We start from the raw sequence: 23,905 nt of genomic DNA on the forward strand, positions 1-23,905 counted from the left end.
GCTTAAAATTTATTTCTAAAGCCTTGAATTTTTTAATCTAACATTTTTAATCAGAAGTTATTGTCAACTTCTAAATCTCTAATAATTGTTATTTAAATTTAATTTCCATTATTCTTTTGAAATATTCCTATTTTAATTTTAGAAAAGAATTTTAGAAGTTTAACAAAAAAAATTTTTTTTAAATTTAAAAATTCTTAAGCAACGTTATTCCATTCCACACGACAAAAACTTCAGCGGAATGAAAAAATTAATTTTTGTATAAAATTTTTTCCAGTTAGATAAGGACTTATAAGGATGTATAATATAAGGATATAAATTACTTTTAAGTGTTTATTTTATACATTTTAAATTGCATACATCACCTAATTTTCAACATAAAAAATAATAATGGAGGACATGTTTTTCGAAAAAAAAACAAAAATTAAATAAAAATTTTTTTTTCCATTGTAAATTTAAAAAAAAAAATTTGAAGCACTTTGTTTTTGTTTCTCTTATAATTTTAATTTTACCTTCTTTTTTGTTATTTTTTTTTTATAAATAATGAATGAAAATATCTTAACATTGAAAAATATGAAAAAGAATTGAAGAAAAAGAAAAGAAGAGAAGAGAAAAAATTGTTAAGAAAATATGGAGAAAATGATTTTAAATTTTTATGTTTTCATTGTCTTAACACACGCATAACAAACTGTTCTATTTTGGTTATATAACAAAAATTTTTTATTTCGATTATAATGTTAAAATTAGATTGCTAACAAATAAACCTACATAATGCCTGTGTGTACCTTTTTTTCAATAATATAGGGGACTGTTGTTTTAATATATTTCAACTAGTAAGCAAACACTATTACCACTATTGTTATACATTTTGAGAGTACAGTTTTAGTAGTTATAAACATATATGTAACACAATGAATATTATACTTTTTAACTCAACGGAGTTTAGAATAAAATTAAGTTCCAGGACGGAATTATATCTTGTATAACAGTTTTATAAAAATCTTTGTATAACAGTTGAGATGTATTTTTATAATAAAATCATGACACCACATTTATTTCAAGTAATATGTGTACTTAACATTTTTTTTGCTTTCGGGAGTAGCATAGGGCTGTTGCATGATATAGTATACGAATCATAAATCAGATTCTTGCTTCCTTGAGTTTTATTAGATAGTTGACGAGCCTATCACATATTTTTTTTGTTTTATGTTAAAAATTTACGATTATCGATATTTTATTGTTCTATTTTGGTATGGTATTTTTAATATTGGATATAATCGAAATAGTAACCTGAACAGGCTTTGAACGTCAGACTCTTCAGTTTAAGGACCAGCGCAATAACCACTGCACCATTGGCCAGATTAAATGATATTATATTTAGTTACTGTTTTTCTGTAACAGCAAATTATTTTGAGATAGCAATTTTTCTATAACGAATATCTTAAAGTTGGTCATTATAATACATTTCCTTTATTCGTGTCTCCCTCAAATCCTATACTTTGGATACCCATATACACATATTTTTCATTCTTCTTGCAAATCTCTAAATATTTATCTTATTGTTGTTTTAACATGTTAGAATTATTTTTATATGTTAAGATTTTTTTTGCTGTTTTTGTGTTTATTATTCCAGAAGGATTTTTTAGTTGAACCACTTGAATTGAAAACCTTTCTTGAATAATAATGATTTCGTTTTGTATTTAAATATCTAATACTATACATACATATTATATAATATGCAAAAGGTTAAAAGAAACGAATTGTTAATTTAAGGATTTTATGCTCTTTATATTTTTTTTTGTATATGAAAGCAAAAATGGGGTAAAAAAACTTTATGGAAATATTTATATAAAATTATTTGTTTTATTTATAAAATGGTGTTTGTGAATTTATTTTTATAGTAACGTTGACCTCATTTAAATTATAAGTAATATATAAATAAATACAGATGTATTACATTTAAGAGAAGTATGAATGTTAAATAAATAAATAAAAATATTTTGCATACAAAACAGAGACCTTAATTGTTAAATGCACTTTATAAAATTGAAAATTTATGAAAAAAATTGAAGAAAAAGTAAAAATTTTTGTTAATAAATTTTTAAATCTTGTAAAAAAAATTTATATATTTTTTGATCATAAATGTTAAATTTAGTTGAAATATTGTGAATGACATTTTGTTTCTAATGTGACATTATTTTTCTATGACTGATTTATTGTTATACTATCTGTCTCTTCTCTACATATTATATAAAAAGCAGTCTTACATATTATTTAATTGGAAAACTTTCAAAATTTTAATACAATAATAAATTTGTAAGTCTTCTTCTTATTTGCTTTACAGCCCGGCGTGGGCCAATGCATCCTGTGCAATATGATGCCAATTGAATCTGTTGTGAGCGGCCCGGTTATATTAAGCCACTTCAATTGTTAGTACGTTTTCCAACACGGAGTTTAACCATATTTTTCTCGGGTGTTCACGATTTCTTCTGATTTGATTATTTTTGAAGATCTTTTTTACGATTGCCTCATCTGGCATCCTTATGACGTGATCTAGTCATCATATTCTTTCAGCTTTGAAGAATCTTCTTATGTAACACCCATTGATTAGTTGATCGAGTTTGTAGTTAAATCTTGCATAGTATCTTCCATCGTTTTCGAGTACTGGTCAAAATATTGTAAACTACTATCATATATTAATAATTATATGGAATTATGGTGATACACATAACATTACGCTGTTTTTTCATTGGTTATTGAAGTATAAATAACAGTACTAGGAGAATAAATTTTTATTATTGCAAATCAGAACTTCAGAGTGACGATAAATCTTTTAATACATAATGCAGGCGAAATCCGCAGAGATTACAAAATAAATTATTCTTATTAATAGCAAAAATTTTGCAAAAAATTTATCAAACGTAATTCCCGAACATTATTTTGCTACCAGAATTATGGAGGCACAAATATTGCTAAAAAATGAGCACTATTTCGATTTCTACCAGTTCTTATGTGGGAAATGTAGCAATATTTTTTTTTTGAGTATAGTTAAATAAAAAATTTAAAATTTGTTAAATTATATAAATTTTATTTAAAATTCTAAATCAAATTACAAATTTATAATTTTAAGTATAAAATATCAATTTTAAATCATATGCAAATTTTATACATCAGGATTTATTTTTATATCCTTCGATTTTATACACGAAAACATGTTTAAAGGACATTAATATTATAATTGAATATTTAAGTTGAAAATAAAAAGAATTTCGACTCTCTTTTTCTTATTTGGAAATTCACAAAAATCTTGGTGAAAAACTAAGAATATAAGAGATTTTTTTTTATTCATAAAATATTCTCGGTCTTCTTTTAAACATTTTAATTTTTTATACATTCATATAACGCACTCTTTACTTTTTTAAGTATAACATTAATATTTAAAGTATATTATTATATTTTTATATTGTTCTTTTGAAAAAAATCGACAAGAAATAAATCGCTTGTATTTATTTAGAATAAATAAAACATAAAGAGGAACATATAAATACATTCGGTTAATAAAGAGGCTGGCTCTTGTATATGGGATAAAATTATATTTATAACGCTCGCGTGCCTACATATTACATAAATAATACAATAAACTATTCAAAGAAAGGACCTTAATTAATTTCCATTCAATATTTTAATATTGCATACACATAATATTGATATCGTCAATAGAAAATTTAAATTTACACTGTAAAAAAATTTTTCTTAAGCATATTACTACAAAATTATTGTTACCATATAACGCGAATAACTACTAATGTGCTACACTAGGTGCATTTAACAATTAAGAAATGTGCTACTCTAAAACGGCCATTTTTTACAAACTATACTTTGAATGGCCAAGCTCTTAGCCGAGTTGATTCAATAATGGCCAAATTAATTGACCTACCCACACTGGGTGTAAGACGTGACGTCGCGGATTTGTTATTCATTTTTCAGCTTATGAAAACTGACTTAATCTCCCCCGACATTTTAAATAAAATTGTGTTTAACTTCAACCCTAGGTCTCGTTCCCCGGATCTTTTCATGGTTCCTTTTCTTAGGACCACTTATGGAAAACATGAACCTGTCAGGAGAATGTTGCGTTTATGCAACAAACACAGACTTGACTTTTCACTGAAGAAAGACACGATGAGTTAGTATTTATAGTTAAGTATGAGCCTTTGCTTTATTTTAACAAATTCTTGTTTTAGCTTTTCATTGTCTATATTCATATTTAATGGAATATTATTACTAATAAGTTTTATATTGTATAATTTTTAAATTTAATTTTTAAGTCAAAAATTTGTTCTGTTCAAAAAATATTTATCTGTATATTCATTCTTCAATTTTGAGTTATGTAAAATGTTTGAGCTAAACATAAATAAATAAATAACAGAGTAGAATAACGCTAGCTGTATACGTTTTACATGCTTGCAAGTCTTAGCCACTAAGAAGTTCGAATAAAATTAATTTACATACAAAATTTCAATTAATATTAGACAAATATTATAGTTTTGTGGAAAAATTAAGGTATTGTGTAAACAAAATAGTTTTTTTTTTTGGTAAACTTACTCTGAAGACGGGTCAAAACAAGCCGCCGAATTTGAATTTTGAGCAATTATTTAGTTCTTTAAAATAATTTTTTGCAGTGTACAGGAATATTGTAAAATTTATAAATATTTTAAAAAAAAATTAATGATTAATGTAGATTTGAAAAAATTCTGACCTAAACATAAAAGGAAAAGAAAATATTGATAGGTAATGTTAATTTTCAAGGTTATTATCGATTTGCGTTCTGTTAACAGGATATTATACTTTACATCTCTCTTTGATCTTACATTCTCTGTAATCATTAAAAATTTTATTTTTGTTCACTTAAAATAAGAATCGGATAGTGTAATTTACCTTCTTTAATTCAAAACGAATCAAGTTACAAAAATTTTTTTTTGAAATTATTTGTTAATATTTTGAGTAATTTAATACTTGTTCCAAATTATTATTTCCAAAATTTAAAATTTCCATGAAAATGAGATTAAACTCACAAAATACAATATAAAAACCTACTTAGGTCGAAAAAGTAGCGAATCGAATTTTGTTTAATCATAATTATGTAGTTTTTAATACCGACCGCATTTCATACAATAAGGGAGGTTAATTGATGGTATCAAAATTCGGATGTCGAATTTGCGGTGAGAACGTATTGCTCCATGGTATCGAAGCATAAATAAACTATTTTAACCAAATGACCTCCCTCTGTACCGGTTTGTCGGATTGCCGGTCTATTAATCTGTCGCTCTGTCTATTGACCCGTTGGTGAACGTATACACGTGTGTATCCCAAATTCATCTAAATCGATTTTAATGAAATTTTATTTATGAGTTTGCTTCAACTATTTCACGAATTGGTCAACTTTTGGAATATGTTGAACATCGAGAACTGAAACCTTTCTATGAGCCATCTTACATTTTGGAGTATTTTAAAGAGAACATTCAACAGATCAATAATCATATAAGCTTCGTCTGACCTTATGACAAATTCGTAATTATTTCACAGAGATCGGGTGTCAGCAACTGAATGTTTACCATTGGTGAACTTTAAATTTTTCGCACCTTGAGATTTAATTTCAGGGTGTTAACACAATTAATTTACAAATTTTTTTTTTGGAATACAGGGTTTAGCAAACAAACTGGAGCCGATTTTATATATTTTACTATATGGAGCCGAATTAATTGACGGAATTTGATTAAAATTTTGAAATTAAATATTTGACTTTAGTTTGCTACAGGGAGAGGTATGTTAATTAAAAGCTTGCTAGTGAGAGAAATGTTTAAAAGGCATTTCCATAATCTTGTGCAAAACTTTTGTTAAAATAGACAATAAACCCTTTTTGGTCAGTTATGTGCCGGCTACATCTGATTTTTTATTTAAATATTTTTTTAATTGATATTTTCAATCGATTTAAATCAATGAATATTATTTATTATACTCTCATATGCCCACTATACCATACCATATAATTTATTCTAGTCACTAAAAAAAATTTCAGTGCGTGATCTAAATATTTAAAAAATTTAATTTGCTAATTTCAATTTATTTTTATTTATAATTTTAAATTTAATTTAAAAGCAACAAAAAAAATTTTTGAAATAAATTTAATATTGCAAAAATGCCTACGTATTTTATTTAATTGGAAAATTCATAATTTCCAATGATACGAGTAATATTAATTTTCATTTAAAATTCAATTTAAATAAAATAAAAATTTATAATTAAAATTCTGTGCAAGTTTATAAAAATTTTAATTTTTTTTTTCAGATATAAATAGTAATTTTTGCATATAATTTATATTTTCGTTATTTACGAAAAATTTTCCTAGAAGAGAAGAGTAAATAAAAAAGGATAATGCAAGTTTTAATTTCAATATTCCTAAAGGTTGATGCACATATTGACTAGCATTATTTTTATAGAAAATCTCGATTGAAAACAATGAGCAAATTTCCTATTGATTTCGAATAATTAAGATGGTTCTCGTGGTTTAAATAAGTAGAAGAACGAAAAGTGGAAATGAGCCTAAATCATTTATATTTAAGGAATTACGAGTTCGATTGCTAGTTATTATAAAGTAACACAACACTCTGGCGTGTTACGTACCACAGAAATTGGATAAAAACTAATTTGCACGGAAAAAAAATCATGTGTCTTGTAATTATCATGTATTATCCAATTTTTATCACAGACTCAATTGGCATCAACCATTCTATGAACATATAAATGCTTAACTATTTCAAAACATTTCATTTTCATTGAAAAACAAAAAAATTTTACAAAAACAGAAATTTTTGACTTCCTTTTGTGTTTTTTATTTAAAAATTTTCGACATTTCAATTAGTAAAGAATCGGATTTTTTTTTTTTTTTTGTATTAATTTTTTTTTTGTCAGAAATGGTTTGTTTGTCGCCTATACTTTGATTTTTTTATTTGTCCATTTCAATGATCATGTTTTTTTTTATTTTCATTTTGGTATAGGTATTTTTATGGAAATGCAATTGTTTTCTATTGTTTCTGAATGTAGAAGAAGGAACGTTCTGAAATAAATTCCAAGGATAATACGTAGGAAATTGAAAATATATGATAAAATTAAATCTTTTTGTTTTTGAATGAAATGTGGCAAAATTGGTAAAATGTTTCGATGTCAGGGTGATAATTATACCTAAGTAATAATTATAATGACCAGGTTCTAAGAAAACATGTTTATCTTTACAGATGGTAATTAGTTAATCATGTAACTTGTATAAGTTTTGTTCATAATTATTTCAAAGTACATTGAATTTTCCTGATATCTAACAAAAACATTTGGTATATAACACAATCCCAAAAGTGGTCAGGATAAGAAATATATTGTATTGAATGTGTTGCAAATTAATCACTATCATAACTTTAAATATCCTTCCATTACCATCTCATTATTTGCCTACCGCCTGGCATAAGTCTTAAGCTAAGAAATATTGGTATGTATGTACGTATTTCTTCAAAATGAAAAATTTTTTAAATATTTTGTGAAATCTAATATAGGAAAATGCAATTTTGATTTCAAGACAATACGGAAATTCTACTAACAATAATAGTCTTTATGCAACACACAATTTGCATAAAGAATAAATTCATTTGTAACAGAAAAATTTAGGTACCAACAATATTTTTTGGGGTAAATTATTAGTTTCAATAATTTCAGATCAAAATAAGGATTTGCAGGGTAGCAAATTTCACTACCGCAAGTGAAAACACTTTTTCTTCTACAAAAAAAATTAGTTGAATTCTCATTACTATCTGATAAATTATTTAATATTGCATATTTTTAGGGGTGAGCAAAATATTAATAAAATCATAATTGAAAAGGATTAGAATTTAAATATTATTAATTTATTGACGATGTGGTTATAATGGGATAAAATCCAAAATAAATGTACTTTTTCAAAACTTTACTATTTTTTTCACATAATGTACGTTATGTATGAGACTTGCTTTTGCTAAAGAGAACTCAAGACTCCAATTTAGGTAAACTTCTCTGTAAATATATTAAAACAAATTATGTTTTCTTAAATCTCAAAATGAATGAATTGCTGTTTGAAATATCAATGCTATTTTTAATAAAACTGAAAATGTTTTGCTTTAGCTTCATTCATAAAATTTGAAATTTCATCGTGCATCATGCATTCGTTGAAAATATTTCAACTTCCAACAGTTTTGGAGCTTCTATTTCAAATACTTCAATTCTTAATACTCATTGTCTTACCAAAATTTCTTCGAATTTAATAATAATTTAAAAATTTATTTTCAATTGTCATAGTTTTTATGTTTCTATTTTGAATAACTTTTTGGTTTTTTTCTGTTATAAGTTACGATTTCTGTTCTAACAGATTTCATTGTATTTTGTTTCAATTTTTTTTTCTTTAAAAAAATCAAAACAGTATGCTTGAGAAAAACAACGATTTTTTCATAGTTTTATGATTTTCCCTTGTTTTTGTCAAAAAAAAAAATGTAAAAATAAATTTTAGGAAAACATGCTTATATTGAAATATGCTGCAGCACAGGCAATGACACTAATTTTGTGTCTTCTAAAATAAAATGGGAAGTATTCAACGAAATTTTTGAACAAAAACTTAAATTTTTATACTATAATTCTATAGGAATCCGAGATGAGTGAATAATTCATCTTGGATTCCTATTATAATTTTTATGTAGATTAGGTCCGCGACCTAAAAGATTTATTGCACGGGAATCCCCTTCTCCAGCGCCTAGTATCATAGAGCATCATCTGGAGAACATCCATATTTGTGATGAGTCCGAGCAAATCTTTCGGGAGAAAAATTCCGCAACGCATATGTCCACCAGAGAAGGTGTGCGTCCAAGCTGTCCCTTCTATTATGGATCAATTTTCCAAACTCATTGAGAAGTTGATATTTTTAATGTAATAAAGAATTCCAGGGTATAATAGACAAATTTTCATGAGAATAACTCAATTCTTTTAAAGTTATATAATTTAGACTATATAGTCGGATATGCATTGTGTTTTAATATTGCTACAATGAGACGAAAACGAAAAGACAAGATGAAAAAAAAGTGAGTATGCAAGAGTTTGAAATACCAAAAAATAAAAGACTAATATAAACAAACCTATTGTTTTTCCGGAAAAACAAAAAATAAACTTGTGGCACAGTGAATTTTTTTATTATTCCAAAGAACGTATACTAAATTGTACGGCAGTGTCTGTATCATATTTAAAGTTGATGAATTTTCATTTTAAAAAGTGGAAAGCAGCAAAAATAAAACTAAATAAATTGTTTTTTTTTTTTTTGTTTATAAAACTACAACCAGAACAAAAATAGCATAATAACAAAAAATTATTCAGAAAATTTTGAAAAAAAAAAACCAATCGGAAAACCTGAGGGTAACATAGTAGAATTTTTGCACATGTTGCACAAATTATAAATAATTCGTGTATTGCTTATGCTTTTTTTTTTTTGAATTTATTAAATATTTTGTTTTTTTGCAAATTTCCGAACTAGATGGAAGAATAGATTTTTTTTTTTTGAACACGTATGTATTTTTCAACTATACAAACAAAATATGATGGCGTATTTGAAAATAATATTTTCAAAAAAAAGAATTCCCATAAAGTCACTAATACAATATTGTCATATTTTTGATGTTTTTGTTGATAATTTTGTAATGAAAGTCTTATGAACAGTACAATGTTCAATGTTATTATAAGACAAACAATGTTTTTAAAATAATATACATGGGATCTGAAGTCAAAATTTAGTGTTATCCTTTTATGATTTTTCGAGTAAAATAACGTGTTTGTTCGCTATCAAATGGTATATGATTTTGTTCTTAGTGATAATAATGAATTTTAGGAAATTTTTATACGGCAGTCTTTTAGTTTAAGTTTCAGTATCAAATAATAAAAGTTGTAGCAAAATAGTTTAGTAGCAAAGTTTCAATGAGTCTTCTGTGTTATTTTTCGCGTAAATAAATTGCTTTAAATTTTACTTTTGTAATAATTTAAAAATGTTACAAGTGACGAAAGAGCTCTGTCCTTCTGCTATGAGCGAGATCATCACACTTACCTAGAAGGTGTACCGAGGATGCTCCCTATAATCACCACAGAATCTGAAAATGTCACCACTTTCCCGGTCAAGTCGATTGAAGTGTGCTCTAAATTTGGAGTGCTCGACAAGACAAGACCCTGGTGAAAATTCTCACCTGATTCTTGTCCATTCCTACAATTTTCTTAAATAGCTTCTGGTCTAAATCTCCTAGGAGCTCCTTGGTCTGCCGCAACCGAGGAAAATTTCTCTAGCGCTTCGACAGCCTTCTCTCTGATTCCTTTCTTAGTCCCCAACGAATACGTATGAGGTCCGATTCGGCAGAACGGTCTGCTCCAAAAAGAGGTATGTTTACCCCTCTCCTCGCCAAAAATACCACAGACTCGATACTGAATATTTAAGAAAAGGATGAGAATTAGCATTTCTATAGTCTGGTTGTTTGGTTTTCTTAATCATGCAGTCTCTTGTTACTCTCTCTCTCTCTCTCTCTCTGTCTCTGTGTCTCTTTGTCTCTCTGTCATAAGTACAATAATTTTATATACAAATTTTAAGAAATTGAAGACTATAAGTTTTTATTAAAAATGTTACTCATTCAAGTTTTCTCATTCTAAAAAATCCCAAATAAATTTTAAAACTCTTTCAGTCGGAGAACCTCACACTCTAATTTTATAATCTACAATAATAATATCATTTTAATTTATTCGAGCGACCATTTATTTAATTTTCAACAAAATTTATTTCCTTTTCATATTAAATTGCTTTTTCCTCAAAGATACAAAAAAAAAAAAATAATTTAAAGAAAATTTTAACAAATTAAATAATTTATTCTTATTTCCTTTAATAATATAAGTAATTCATTTTCATTAAAACTTTTCGACTGGCAAAAAAAAAAAAACCACACAAATTACAAATTTATTAGATTAACTTTAAAAAAAAATTTCAATATTTTTTATAGAAAATTTCTAGAGTGCTATAATTATTATTGTATAGGTTAAACTTGTATGTAAGTGTAGGATTTAAGGGAAACCTAGAAGGTATTTAATACTTAATAAATACGAGGAACTTTTCATAGTACTTTGTACAAAAAATTCTATGAATTTGAAAGTGTGCTTTCATACAACCCACAATCAGGAAATTCAGAAAAAATAGTTTTTTTTTTGTCTTAACTTTGAAATGAATTTTTTACTTATGGTTGTTATTAAATTTTTTAGATTTATTTAAGTTTGTAGAATTCTTCCAAAAATCTCCAGGGGTAAAATTTAAGTTTCCGAAATAATTAAATGAAGACACTTAATATTTACTGGAAAAAGCCGTTTGGCTGAGCAAACCCTTAACCAAATTGAATTTTAATTTTCGTTTCTTATGTAGGTTTGTGTCTCTGATGTTTTTTTTAATACTGAACCTGAAATGATCATCTTCTATAGGAGAAATATTAACTTTCATCTATGAATTTAAGAATCAATTAGCCTTGGTAGTTAAGTTATTTTAATGACTCTTTAAAATTCTAATTTTTAATTTCGTTCTTTTAGACTCTTTATCTCCGAAATTGCTATATTAAAATATTTTTGTGCCATCACAGTCTATATGATGTCACGAACTATACGAAGAGAATATACAGAATATATTAACATTCTGTACAAATTCCGAATATCTTGATTTCCTATAGTTATTAGATCCTTATTCACTTAAATTTTCGAGAAAATAAAATTATACAACGCAAATTGTACAACAATAAAGCTTTATAGTTTCATGAATATTCTGTATTTGATTTAATTTATTTTTTATTTATATATAAAAGCTATTATATAAATATTCTAATATACATACGCACACACATATCAAGGAAATAATATACAATTTCATTAGGAAAGGACGTCAAAAAATAAAAAGAAATATGTTGCCCGGCGGCAATATTATTTCAGAATTCTTTTAATATTTAAATTATAATTAATAAAAATCTACATTTATTATATATTTTTTTTCTTCAACAAGTTCATTTACATTTTCCTATTATCTTCGGTATCTAAGTATGTCTATATACTGTCATAATTCTGAATAATGTTTGATTTCCGTACGGTTTTTATTGCTCTACTGTACATGTAGAACATAATATCGAATATATTATAATTTCTTGTACTGTTATATTAATAATTCTGGTATAAAGCAATTATACATTGTAATATAACAGTATTAAAAATTGATTTTTTTTTAACCTTAAATGGGTGTGAATTATTAACCAAAATAAAAAATAAAATTTGGTTGTATGTATGGCAAGAATAAAGGGCTAAACACCAAAATTATTTGTTTAAGTAACGAAAATTTTATATAGGTTAGTATACGTATAGGTTAGTAAATTGTATATGTTCTGAATGTACATAATATATTATAATTTTCCAGATGTTCCATTAAGAATTTTATGACAATCACAACAATAAGTATTTTTAATGAAGCCAATCCAAAAAAAAAAAAAAAAACAAGGAGGAAAAGCAAAATACAAACAAACTTATTCTCTTTGTGTATCCTTCCTTATATTACTGATAGTCGTATATGTATATGATGACATAAATAGGGTACATACAGTGTGCTTTACAATAATATTACTCATGCCTTTTGAAAAATCAATTTAACTCTTCGGTTACCCATTGGGCGCCATCAAATCGAAATATCATATTGGGAACCAAAATTTCAATAATGTTATCTTAGTTTCCGCCTCTGCCAAGTACTCTATGAAGCACATTTGCAACACAAAATTGCCATAAAATATGTTTAGTACTTTCACTATATTCGTCTGTTCGTTTGCTTGTTTACAAAATATCTACAGAAACATATGATTGCAAACATTAAAATAAAGTGTTTTGAGAAATCTATTTGTATATAGATTGAAATTATCACCTATTTCCAAGTTACTGGCCCTCAATATTCAATCTATTCTCGAAGCCAAAATAGCTCTGTTTCTAAAATTTTAATATAATGGTCTATTACCCATTATCTTACTTATAAATATACGTGTATCTTTATATCACCAACTATACATTAACTATATACTACATATATTTAAAGCACATTTCTATTTAAGAGTATATTCCAAAGATATTTTCTATTATACATACATTAACCCAATTTAACTTTTACCCCAATTGTCATTTTGTTACATATATTTTTTAATACTGCCTACAAATCTACATATACAGTCATTTATGAATATTTTATTTACTTATTATAATATAAATATAAAGATACAAAATAGTAAATAAGAAAATATATAATATTTTGACTTCAAAAACCGGAAAAAGACTTTAAAATAAAACCATCATCATCATTTTCATCATCATCATCATCATCATCATCATATTACACGAGTACATACTTAAGTTGGTAAAAGTTATATTAAAAACCAAAACATAAGAAAAACAAGAATAATATAAGAACTAAATAGAAAATAGAAAATATTAATAGAAAAGAAAATATAAAATATATATTTTTTTTATATACTAATATAGTTATACATAATATAAAATGTCTGTGACTATATCGGCTTAATATAATAAATAATAAAGGACCAGAGGCAATTTGAATTTAATAAAATATTTACATACAATATTGTACTATATAGCCGTATATAATAAAAATTCGCGAATCCTTTGACTACAACATATTGAGTAATTTCATTTATATTATACACATAGCCACATTTATATTATATCAGTACAATACACACTTTTCTAAGAATCCTTTCAAAGTAATTCCTTTTTCTTCCCTATATTATTTGACTAGGTTATTTTTATTTTTAAATTATTATTTTATTCCTTTCTTTCTTGAATATCCTTTTTTTGTTCCTCTCTTTTTTTTGTATATCACTTTAATATAACAACAATAATCATTTACCATGTTCATAAAAGGCATAACCTTAAGCAAAATGACGATACACATATTATATAGAAGATGATGAGAGCAAAAAAGAAAAAGAAAAAATAATAATGTAGAATTGTCGAAATATTTTTATACTTTTGAATTGTAATACCTACCCTATATCCTTATAATAAATATAACGGGAAAGAAACAAAATGAAAGGCTACGGACAGCTTAATAAAAAAAATATACACACAAAAAAAAATAATAAGTAGGCATAATAGAATATTGTGAATGATTGAAAAAAAAAAGTTAAGATTGAAAAAAGAAAGTAGTCCTCCAATGTACTTAAGAAAATATTTTATTATATTTTCTAATAAACAAAATTGTCTAAGAGAGGAAAAATGAAACAAGAAGAACTAGGAGTATAAAAGAAATAATGAAAAAGAAAATGAGAATAATAAAAAAAAAAATACCTAATTTTTAAAGATGAAAACGTGGAAAATATTTTGGAATTCAATATCCTTTTGATTATTTTGAAAAATAAAAAATATTATACAAGTTGTACAATATATGAATGAAACGGTAAAACTTAGGCGGGAAACGTGCTTCTTCTTATAGAATCCAAAATAATATTTAATACTTTACCCTGTTACCCAAAAAATATTTCTGATTTAATAACAGGTTCAAGGGATATTTTGCTTTGTTTCGGGATAGAGTGGTACTCAATGTTAGGGCTGATTGATATTTGGTTTCAGTATCTCTAATGATGTTAATTTACTGGTAGCATTATCTCGTATTCAATGCAAATTTTCAATTTCAGAGAAATTTATTTTTGAAATTAAAATTCGTAAAATTCTTAATTTATGAAAATTTTTTTAATAATTTATTCGGTTCTATAAGGAAGCGTGTAATTGAGACGTGTTTTATTTTAAGTTTCAGAGGACAGGAAAATAATTTTAAATATAATTAACAATAAGTAAAAATTAGAATAAATGTAATCCTGTTAGCTCAACTTTTTATTTCAATATTGAATTTTACACTGACAAAAAAAATCATACTAAAACTTTTAAAACAGTAGCCTTCTAGGAGACAATAAAAGACCTTGTTCTACGAAATAAATTCAATTTTCTTAAAAATTTGGGGCCAATGAATCCTTCAATCACCTTAAATACTTTACACTTCATTTACTTGTTTCCGCGTAATCAATTTTCAACAATATTTCATAGAAACCCCTATATAAAAACGAATTTTAATTTTCTTAAAAACAGTCATAAAATATATCGAAAACATCCTGTAATTTTCTTACAATATCAGTATATTATGATGATAATAATGATTGAATGAATTCACTATACAAAAGAAAATAAAAACAATCTTTATATTATATAAGATTTAATAAAATTATATAAAAATTTGTTTCAATTCAGAACTAAATTGCTAATAATACGGCATTTAATTCAATTTCTTGAAATTTTATTTACTTAAGTGAAATTAAATTATAGAAAAATGGTCTACAATATTATTAATATTTATAATATGTGTGTAGGTATGTATATAATGTATAAATCAAAGTAATATAGTCGATATACTTAAATAGCAGATTTAAATAAGTGAATTTTAATTGGTAGACAAGCATGGAAGTTTTTCAAAATGGAATGAATTTCAATAAAGAAGAAGGTCTACTTAAAATATATTTTAAATTTTAATTTTAGTTTAAAAGTGGTTTTGCAATGGAGAACTGGTTTTTATTAATACGCCCTGGTGAAGGTTAGGAAACGAATATTTGTTTTCTCTTACAAAGCCTAATATATTTAAAAAACTATTAATATATTACCATGCTCCCGCCTATAAAGCGATAGGTCACTGGTTCAAGTCCCGCTCGAGAAGAAAAATTTTTTAATTTTCCCGGCTTGACTTGTTCATTTGATTACGAAGAAAGGAATTTTCGTAAAGTATTATATTCTTAAACCAAGAAATTTTTTGTTATTTCGAAAGTAAAATAAAGATTTCTGAAATTTTTTTAATCAAAAATTGATTTTTTGAATTAACTATTTAGCTATAAATAGCGCTATATATTCTTATATTGCCAAATTCACGGGGGTCTATATACAAATACGAAAATCTTCAACACCCATTTCAAATTTAGTACCTTAAAAAAATAGCACGTTATTATACAAAGCCTTGTATTGAATAAATTTTTACTCATTTTCAAAATCCTTTCTAACATGAAATTTTATTGTGAATACTACCCTAAATTTCGGTAACTATTTGCTTCCGGTGTATAGTATAACACATACCCATTTCAAAGTTTCTTTGCCATTAATTTAATTGTATATAATTACACATTTAATAGGATCAATACAAAGGTATGTGTATTACATACATAATAGAATATTATTATTAAATTTATCATTTAATGTAATTTTCATTTATAAAAATAAATCCTTTTACTAATATGAATTTAAATTTTCTATACCAATTTTTCCAAAGATTAAAAAAATTTTTGAATAAAATTTAATATTGTCATTTTTTAAACTATATAAGTATGCTGAATTCATTTGCATTTCCTTAAATCCTCCAAGTATATTTTGTAATGGAAAGTCCCCATTTTTAATGGCCTCAGGAAATAAGGAAAGAAAAATCTCTCAAACCATAATGTTGGGATTAAAATAAAAAAAATTCTATATGATTTTGATTTCATTTTTTATTACTACTATTCCGAGATCAAGAATTCAACGAACTGGAAAAATATAAAAAAAAAATTTTTAATGGAAATGAAAACAGCAAGAAATGAAAATGAATTATGAAAAAAAAAAAGTGAGGAGCAAATAATATGGCAACCATTTTGAATTAAAAAAATTAATATTATAAAATTTTCTTATAAAAAGCAAAAATTTCCTGATAATTAAATATAAAAAAAAAAATTTTTTAATAACGGAATAATTAAAATATAATTTATTTTTTTCGTATTCGGTATTAATTACGAGATTATTATTATTATGCTAGTAGGTATCTGCAACACTGTAAAGAACACTCAAGCTCGGTTCTAATATGTTCGGCGCCCTATATTGATTACAATAAGTGCGATATCTCACTTTGCAATATGAAGCAAAGCGAGAAGGCGCACTGAAACTTTGAATAACATACAATTAACATTCCATATAATTGCGTATAATAAATGCGCCCCTGTTTTCTAGGGCTCATTGCATATGCTTACTTTCCATATATAGCACATACATGGAAAGCACTAGCAATATTCTTATACTTCTCTCTACTTTGTATAAAAAACATATATCGAATAATTTATAAAAGAATAAATTTTTCTGTATTTTCCGATCAATCATAAAGTTATTATAAAATGCAATTACGTCAACGTCAAATTGCTACGCTAACTGCTCACTCATAAAGATATGAGCCGGGACATTAAATCCGATGCAAGACATTTTTTCATTTCTGTCCGTGAAAAAATAAAAGACACACGGACAGAATATTAAAAATATTTTATTTTAATATTCAGAAACAAAATACTAGTCATATAGGCTTAGATAGCGGGGAATGACAAAAAAAAAAATGATTTTATTATATTCAGCTCAATAAAATTTTTTTTCCAAATCAAAATATCGTAAAAAAAAGAACAAAAAATATAAATTAAAATGAACCTACTGCGGTACCTAGCCATAGATATAGGCAATAGATTCATAAAAATTTAAGAAACCTTTCATTTCAATCAATTTCAATTTACAGAATCAATTCTCCTTTTCCATCAATCTCTTCCATATTTTAAGGTGATTTACGAAAAGAAAATATTAAATTTCCAATTGGAAAATTTATTTTATTTTTTCTCATTTTTCCTCTATATTTTTTCTGATAAGAAAATGGCAACATAAAAACAAAAACTTTATTAAACAAATGAAAAAAAAAAAAATTTTACCGCAACCATACAATAATAAAAAATTAAAAAAACAAAATGCAGTAGGTACGAAATAATTCAATAAAATTGAGTAAAAATGTACCAAGCTAGGTAGATATTTAAAGTCCTTGAAGATTTGAACGGTTAAAAACAATAATATGGAAAAAGGAAGAAGGAATGGGGACAATTTTTCCCCCCATCTTTGTACCAAAACAAAAAGCCTCGTTTATTTTTCGACAATTTGTTAATTTTTATTGTTTTATTCGATCTGAATTTGCTTTTCTCTTACCCAAAAACATAAAGAGTAAAAAAATAATATTCTTAAAGAATAAGTGCTTTTTTATATGAGGGAAGAAAAAAAAAAACTTTTTCTACCTTCTCATTTCGCAAATAACGTAATTTGGGAAAAACGGGTAAAATTTTTTGTAACTAAACATAGAAAAAAATTTGAAATGAAATGAAAATTCGGTTATAAATTATTATTGCAAGTGATGATGAAAAGTTTAACAAGCAAACAAAGAGAACAGTAAAAAAAAAAGAAAAATAAATAAACATCATAAAAAAAGTAAGTAAATCGCGAAAATTGTTAAACGAAAAAAAAAATAGAAAGAGAAAAACAGAGAAAAAATGGAAAATTTTTTATTTTTCTTTGCAAATATTGTCAAAAACATAAAAATTCTGTAACCATATTTACAAAACTAGAATATTTGAGTGAGTGTTTTATGACTAATTGAATAATAGGATACGTTAGAGCTACCTGAAATGTCGTAAATAATTTTTGTTATAATTTAAAATTAAAAGAATCTAAATCTGAATGCAAAAGGAAATGGGTAATTCTGGAATAGCTATTATGATCGATTAATTAACCCGATATACTATTGCTCTCTCAATTTCAATTTTCGTTCAAATGGAAAAACTCCTACTATAGCTTTCGATTCGAAACAATAAAACTCTCAATTTAGATTCGATTTTTGAATATAATTCATTACCCTTTTACCAATTATAGAGCTAGAAATTTAATTAATATAATTTTCCATATAAAAGCAATTTGAGTTTTCAGATCTGTCCATGGTTAGTATTGTATTGATTCTTTCACAAACAGATTTTTCGTTATAATGACTTTAACAGCACCAGAAGTAAGGAAAGGGCTATTGGGTTCATAAAATAAAGGCAATTATTCAGGATGACTAGGAAGTCATTAATTAATATATAATTTATTAAAAACTTTTTAAATATAAAGGGTATTTCCCGTTTAAGAATAATTACTTGCAACTAATAACATGCCTACTAGGTATCGCTTGTGTCGTAAACGTAATAAACACCATATAATATGTTTTTTTCTTATAATATCAGAAACTATAACAGTTGAACACTATACACCAATATAAAAATCTCAAACTATAGTTTAATTTCAATTAAAAATAAAGCAAAGAGTAAAAGAATATTTCGTTCTTATACTCGTAGTTGTTATGAAAGTTTTTCAAAAAAAACTGTAAAAATCCTTTAATCACCTATAAGCTTTTACAATTTTGTATCAAACTTGTATTTATGTATTCCAATATTTATACATATATATTTATATTAATATAAAATACAATCTTACATATTTATTTTCAAATCAAATTCCTGTCTTCTTTTTTCTATTAAATAAAGTGACCAGCATAACTATTCAATATCTAGTGAAATATTAGATTTTTTTTTTAAATAACTTTCAGTTAAAAATTTTCAGTTTTGTCAGTACAGTTCATTTCGTCCGTCTGTACGTCGCATTAATCACATGCGTTCAGTTTGTACCGTCTTTCGTTTCCGTGCGACACCTTGTGCTTATTGTCTGTCCCATCTTGCATTTATTTCTATACCATTTATCTAAAATAATTTTATAAACAAAATGAGTCTCGATTAGAAATCCATTGCTAAAAGAAAACTTTTATTTTTCAAGTATCGCAAACGAAAAATATTTTGACTCTATTTTCCTTTTGAATGTAAAAGCATAAATATAAAAATTGCTGTATCGAAATTGGCACTGGCTTGCAACTTATTATTGAACATGTAAAAGTATGACAGAGGAAATCATTGCTTTTTGAAAACTGAGTGGAAACGTGGGAGATATATTGAAAGAGATATGGGATTTTTAAAATTGTAGGTACATTTTTTATTTTACAGCATGTTTTGCGTTGTTTAGAGTACGTCCGAAAATCCTTGTGAAGGGTGTCCTAAAATTCACGGAAAAAGTGATAGAAAACACAGATTTATAATTAAAAATTGTAAATTATTTATTGATTTATGTAGTATACAGTATAGGGTTATGTATGGAACAGCATATCGGGTAAATTGTCTCAACGACTTTGCTGGCACATACGCACACTCTTTATTGAAATTTTCTATGATTATTTTACATAAATATTGCTGAATTCCTTTGATAAAGCGCTCAATTTCCCTCTTAAAGGCGTGAGTGATCGTGGAATTATTGACATCAACCCTAGACTTCAAAATACTCCAAAGACTCACTTACTTTTTAATAGGGTAACATGTTATAGAATCGGAATCGATTTTATATATAAGCAAAAAATCTTCGAAAACTCCAAAAGAGGTATGTACATATTTTAATTAATTTTATATACAGTTTTCTATTCAAATGGTAACATTATTATTTCAAAACTGTTATATTGATTTAAAATCAAATTTAGATGGGTTTTAGACTATGTTGTATTGAAAAATTCAATATTTTAATAAAAATAAGGATGCCGATATTAAAGTATGTATGTATATGAGGTACCTGTGTTGTGTTATACAAAATATTAATGATATATGTATACAGTATAACATATTCTATGTCAAGTTTGGTAACGATGTAAATTAGTTTTCTTTTCGTTTTTTGTGTTTGATTTAAATCAAGAAAAAACACTTTATTAAAACTTTCTGCTTTGCTTTTCTTTTTTCGTTTTTCTTGTTTATTTTTTAACAATTTTTTATTTTATTCACTTTTGCCCCATACTTTTTTATAAAAATATTTTTCCATATTGAAAATGAAAAAAAATTTTCTTTTCGATTTTTCTTTGTGTGCTTTTTGTTTTTGATTCTATAAGTTTGCTAAAGCAATAATTTTACTTTTTTGCTCGTTTCTCTGGCGTATATACAAAAAAACATCGGTGTTCAGTTTCAATTACAAAAAAAAAAACTTTGATAAATTGTAAAAAAATAAAATAAAACAAAAGAGGAAAATAAAAAAGAGTTTTTTGGTAAAAATTGATAAGTGAGTATTGGGGTCTGACAAAGACAAAAAATTTTTTTGTTTTGGCAAGGATATTGAAAACTGAAATAATAAAATCAATACATAGGAAAGGATAAAGGAAAAAATATTGAAGAGACAAAGAAAAAAAAGAGAAAGTTTTAAACAATTTTGTTTTTTATTTTTCTCTTTCTCTTCTCTCTTTTTATTTTTAGCTTAATATTTTAGCAAAATAAGTGAGTAAGTGAAATAACTACCCACTTACTTACTTAACTATTCGTTTAATAACAATCATCGTAAAGCTTATTGATTTTCTGTTTTACTCTTATTTTTGTTCTTTTCGGTGGGTATTATCGATGAAAGGTAATGTAGCTACATAGGTATAACATATATAAAAAATTTTTGTAATAAATTGTAATGTTAAACTTTTTTCTAAAATTTTCTCTTTTATCTTTACGGCACTCTTTATATATATACAGTAGACGGGATGGGCATGTATAGAAATCTATGTTTGTATGTAGTTTATAGTGATTTTAATAAAAATTTGTTTTAAAAATTCTATTTTTATTTAAAATGTTTGATTAACATGACACTGTAGTTGATCTTTTCTTTTAAAAAAATTTATTTCAATTTAAGTAGTAACTAGAGTCAGTAGTGTTGACTATGATGGTGTAACTTTTGTACAAGTGTTACGTAAGTTTTATTGAAACATTGGTTAAAATTTAATAGTAAGTTAAGCCGAGATTCACTTTCGAAAGTAGCATGGAATCGTAAACATAAATACACGGATTGTAATAGAAATTGATAAGTTTTCAGGTCAATACCTTTTGGGTCTTTAAATATACAATATTGTAATACAAATAGTGTAAGAGTCTAAGAGAAATTTCAAGTTATCGAAATTTTAATTCCAGTTATAAATATTATAATGAAAATAATATAAAATTGAATACGAAATAAAATTAATTGAATTATAGACGAAAAATGAAAATTTCATTTACTTATACAGATTTATTTCAAGATAGTTCAGCGGTCTACTCTGGACAGTTTGGCGTGGAGATTTCCTTTCGTCTGCGGGATCACTGCAACGTCTTTCAGGCAGAGGTGGTTGCAATAGGTAAAGGTATTCTGTAAAGAAATCATTATCTTCACCGACAGCCAGGCAGCAATAAAGGTGTTGGATTCTGAAACATCTTCTTCTAGAACGGTCCGGAACTGCAAGTTCCTTCTCAACGAGTTGGCGGATCATTTCGAAATTAACCTGGTTTGGTTTCCAACACACAGCGGAATCCAAGGAAATTGTAGGGCAGATAAGCTCGCGAGGCATGGGATGACTCTTGGGGTTCTACCTGAAAAGGAGAAGCTTGGTATGTACAAGTTACATATTCAGTTATACAACCGGATAAAGTTGTAATTCTACCCGTTACTTCCACTTAATTTAAACAAACAATTTTTTTTCCTTTTAAAATATTTTTTTTATTCTTTCTACTAAATTAAATTCAAATTCTAAAATAAATAATCACATCAGCATTTTTACCTGTTATACTTTTGCGCGTGTAAAAATCATGCTATGTAAAAATGCTTAATTAACAAATTTCATTTAAACTACCTTACTATGTGATGTTTCTTATAATTATTAAGCTTTAATCAGTCGTTAGCCGTAAAAGTAAAAACATCAGTTATTTTATATATTATAGTAATTGTCATATATTACCTGTAAAAGAAAGAAAAGCTATCTTTGTAAGAAAATTAAATCGAATTAAATTGCCATATAAATTTTAAATTAAAAATAATAAATCATAAGAAAATCAAATTGAATAAAATTGTCATATAAGAAAATTGTGAATTATAAATAACAAATAATAAATTTAAATTGTTAAAATTAAAAATAATAAATCATAAGAAAATCAAATTGAATAAAATTGTCATATAAGAAAATTGTGAATTATAAATAATAAATAATAAATTTAAATTGTGAGAATTTAATTGTGAGAATTTTAAATAAAAAAAGATAAGAATAAAAATTCAAATAAATAAAATAAAGTTGTTTTAAATTCATAAACAAAATATAACTCTTTATTTATTTTTCCTTTAAAAAAAAAAAAAGAAAATATAAAACACAAAACTGGCGCAGTCGGTAGGATTGCCCAGCTAGTGTAAATTAATATTAATTATTAAAATAAAAAGAAAAATAACTAGTTTCAAGACTGTAACAGTTATCAAGGAATTTTAGTGCAAATTAGTGCTTAACACAAATTTCAAAACAGTGACAGTTATCAAGAAAACATTTTTCTGAAACATTAGCTTTCTTTTTAAAGAATTAATGGGTGAACCTAGAATAAAATAAATAAAAAAAAAAAAAAAAAAAAAAAAAAAAAAAATTTTTTTTATATAAAATAAAGGAAAAATATATTTTGTGCGAATAACAAAATAACAAAAATTTTAACAACAAATTTCAATTTTATTTTTAACAATATCACATAAAATCCTTAACAATAAATTATAAGTAAAATAAAAACAAAAAAAAACAAAAAAAAAAAAAAAAGAAAGGTAATTATGGCAAATACAATTACTATTCGCGATCTCATAACCGAAGCTAGATCGTTACCCAACTTCAAAGGTAACAGGGACTACGATCTCAGCTCATTTATAAGAGATGCAGAAACGTTTATAAACCTAGCACCGGATCAAGGATCAAAAGAATACATCATATCAATCATCACCAACAAGTTACAAGGACCGGCGGCTGATTCAATCAGAAAAATTAATACCACCACGGATT

The 23,905-nt window shown here is 25.5% G+C and overlaps 1 protein-coding gene across 1 annotated transcript in view; it reads right to left on the bottom strand.

Annotated features, from left to right (window-relative positions):
* Positions 1–22,372, bottom strand: part of LOC129612246 (uncharacterized protein DDB_G0271670-like) — a 46,762-nt gene extending 24,390 nt beyond the window's left edge. The window contains exon 1 of the mRNA XM_055525787.1: positions 22,162–22,372. Coding sequence (XP_055381762.1) covers positions 22,162–22,372 — 211 coding nt within the window. The remainder of the gene's footprint in view (positions 1–22,161) is intronic.
* Between the last annotated feature and the right edge of the window lie 1,533 nt (positions 22,373–23,905).

This window comes from Condylostylus longicornis, unplaced genomic scaffold (assembly GCF_029603195.1).
Source record: "Condylostylus longicornis isolate FDR11 unplaced genomic scaffold, ASM2960319v2 ptg000064l, whole genome shotgun sequence".
Classification (NCBI taxonomy): Eukaryota; Metazoa; Arthropoda; class Insecta; order Diptera; family Dolichopodidae; genus Condylostylus; species Condylostylus longicornis.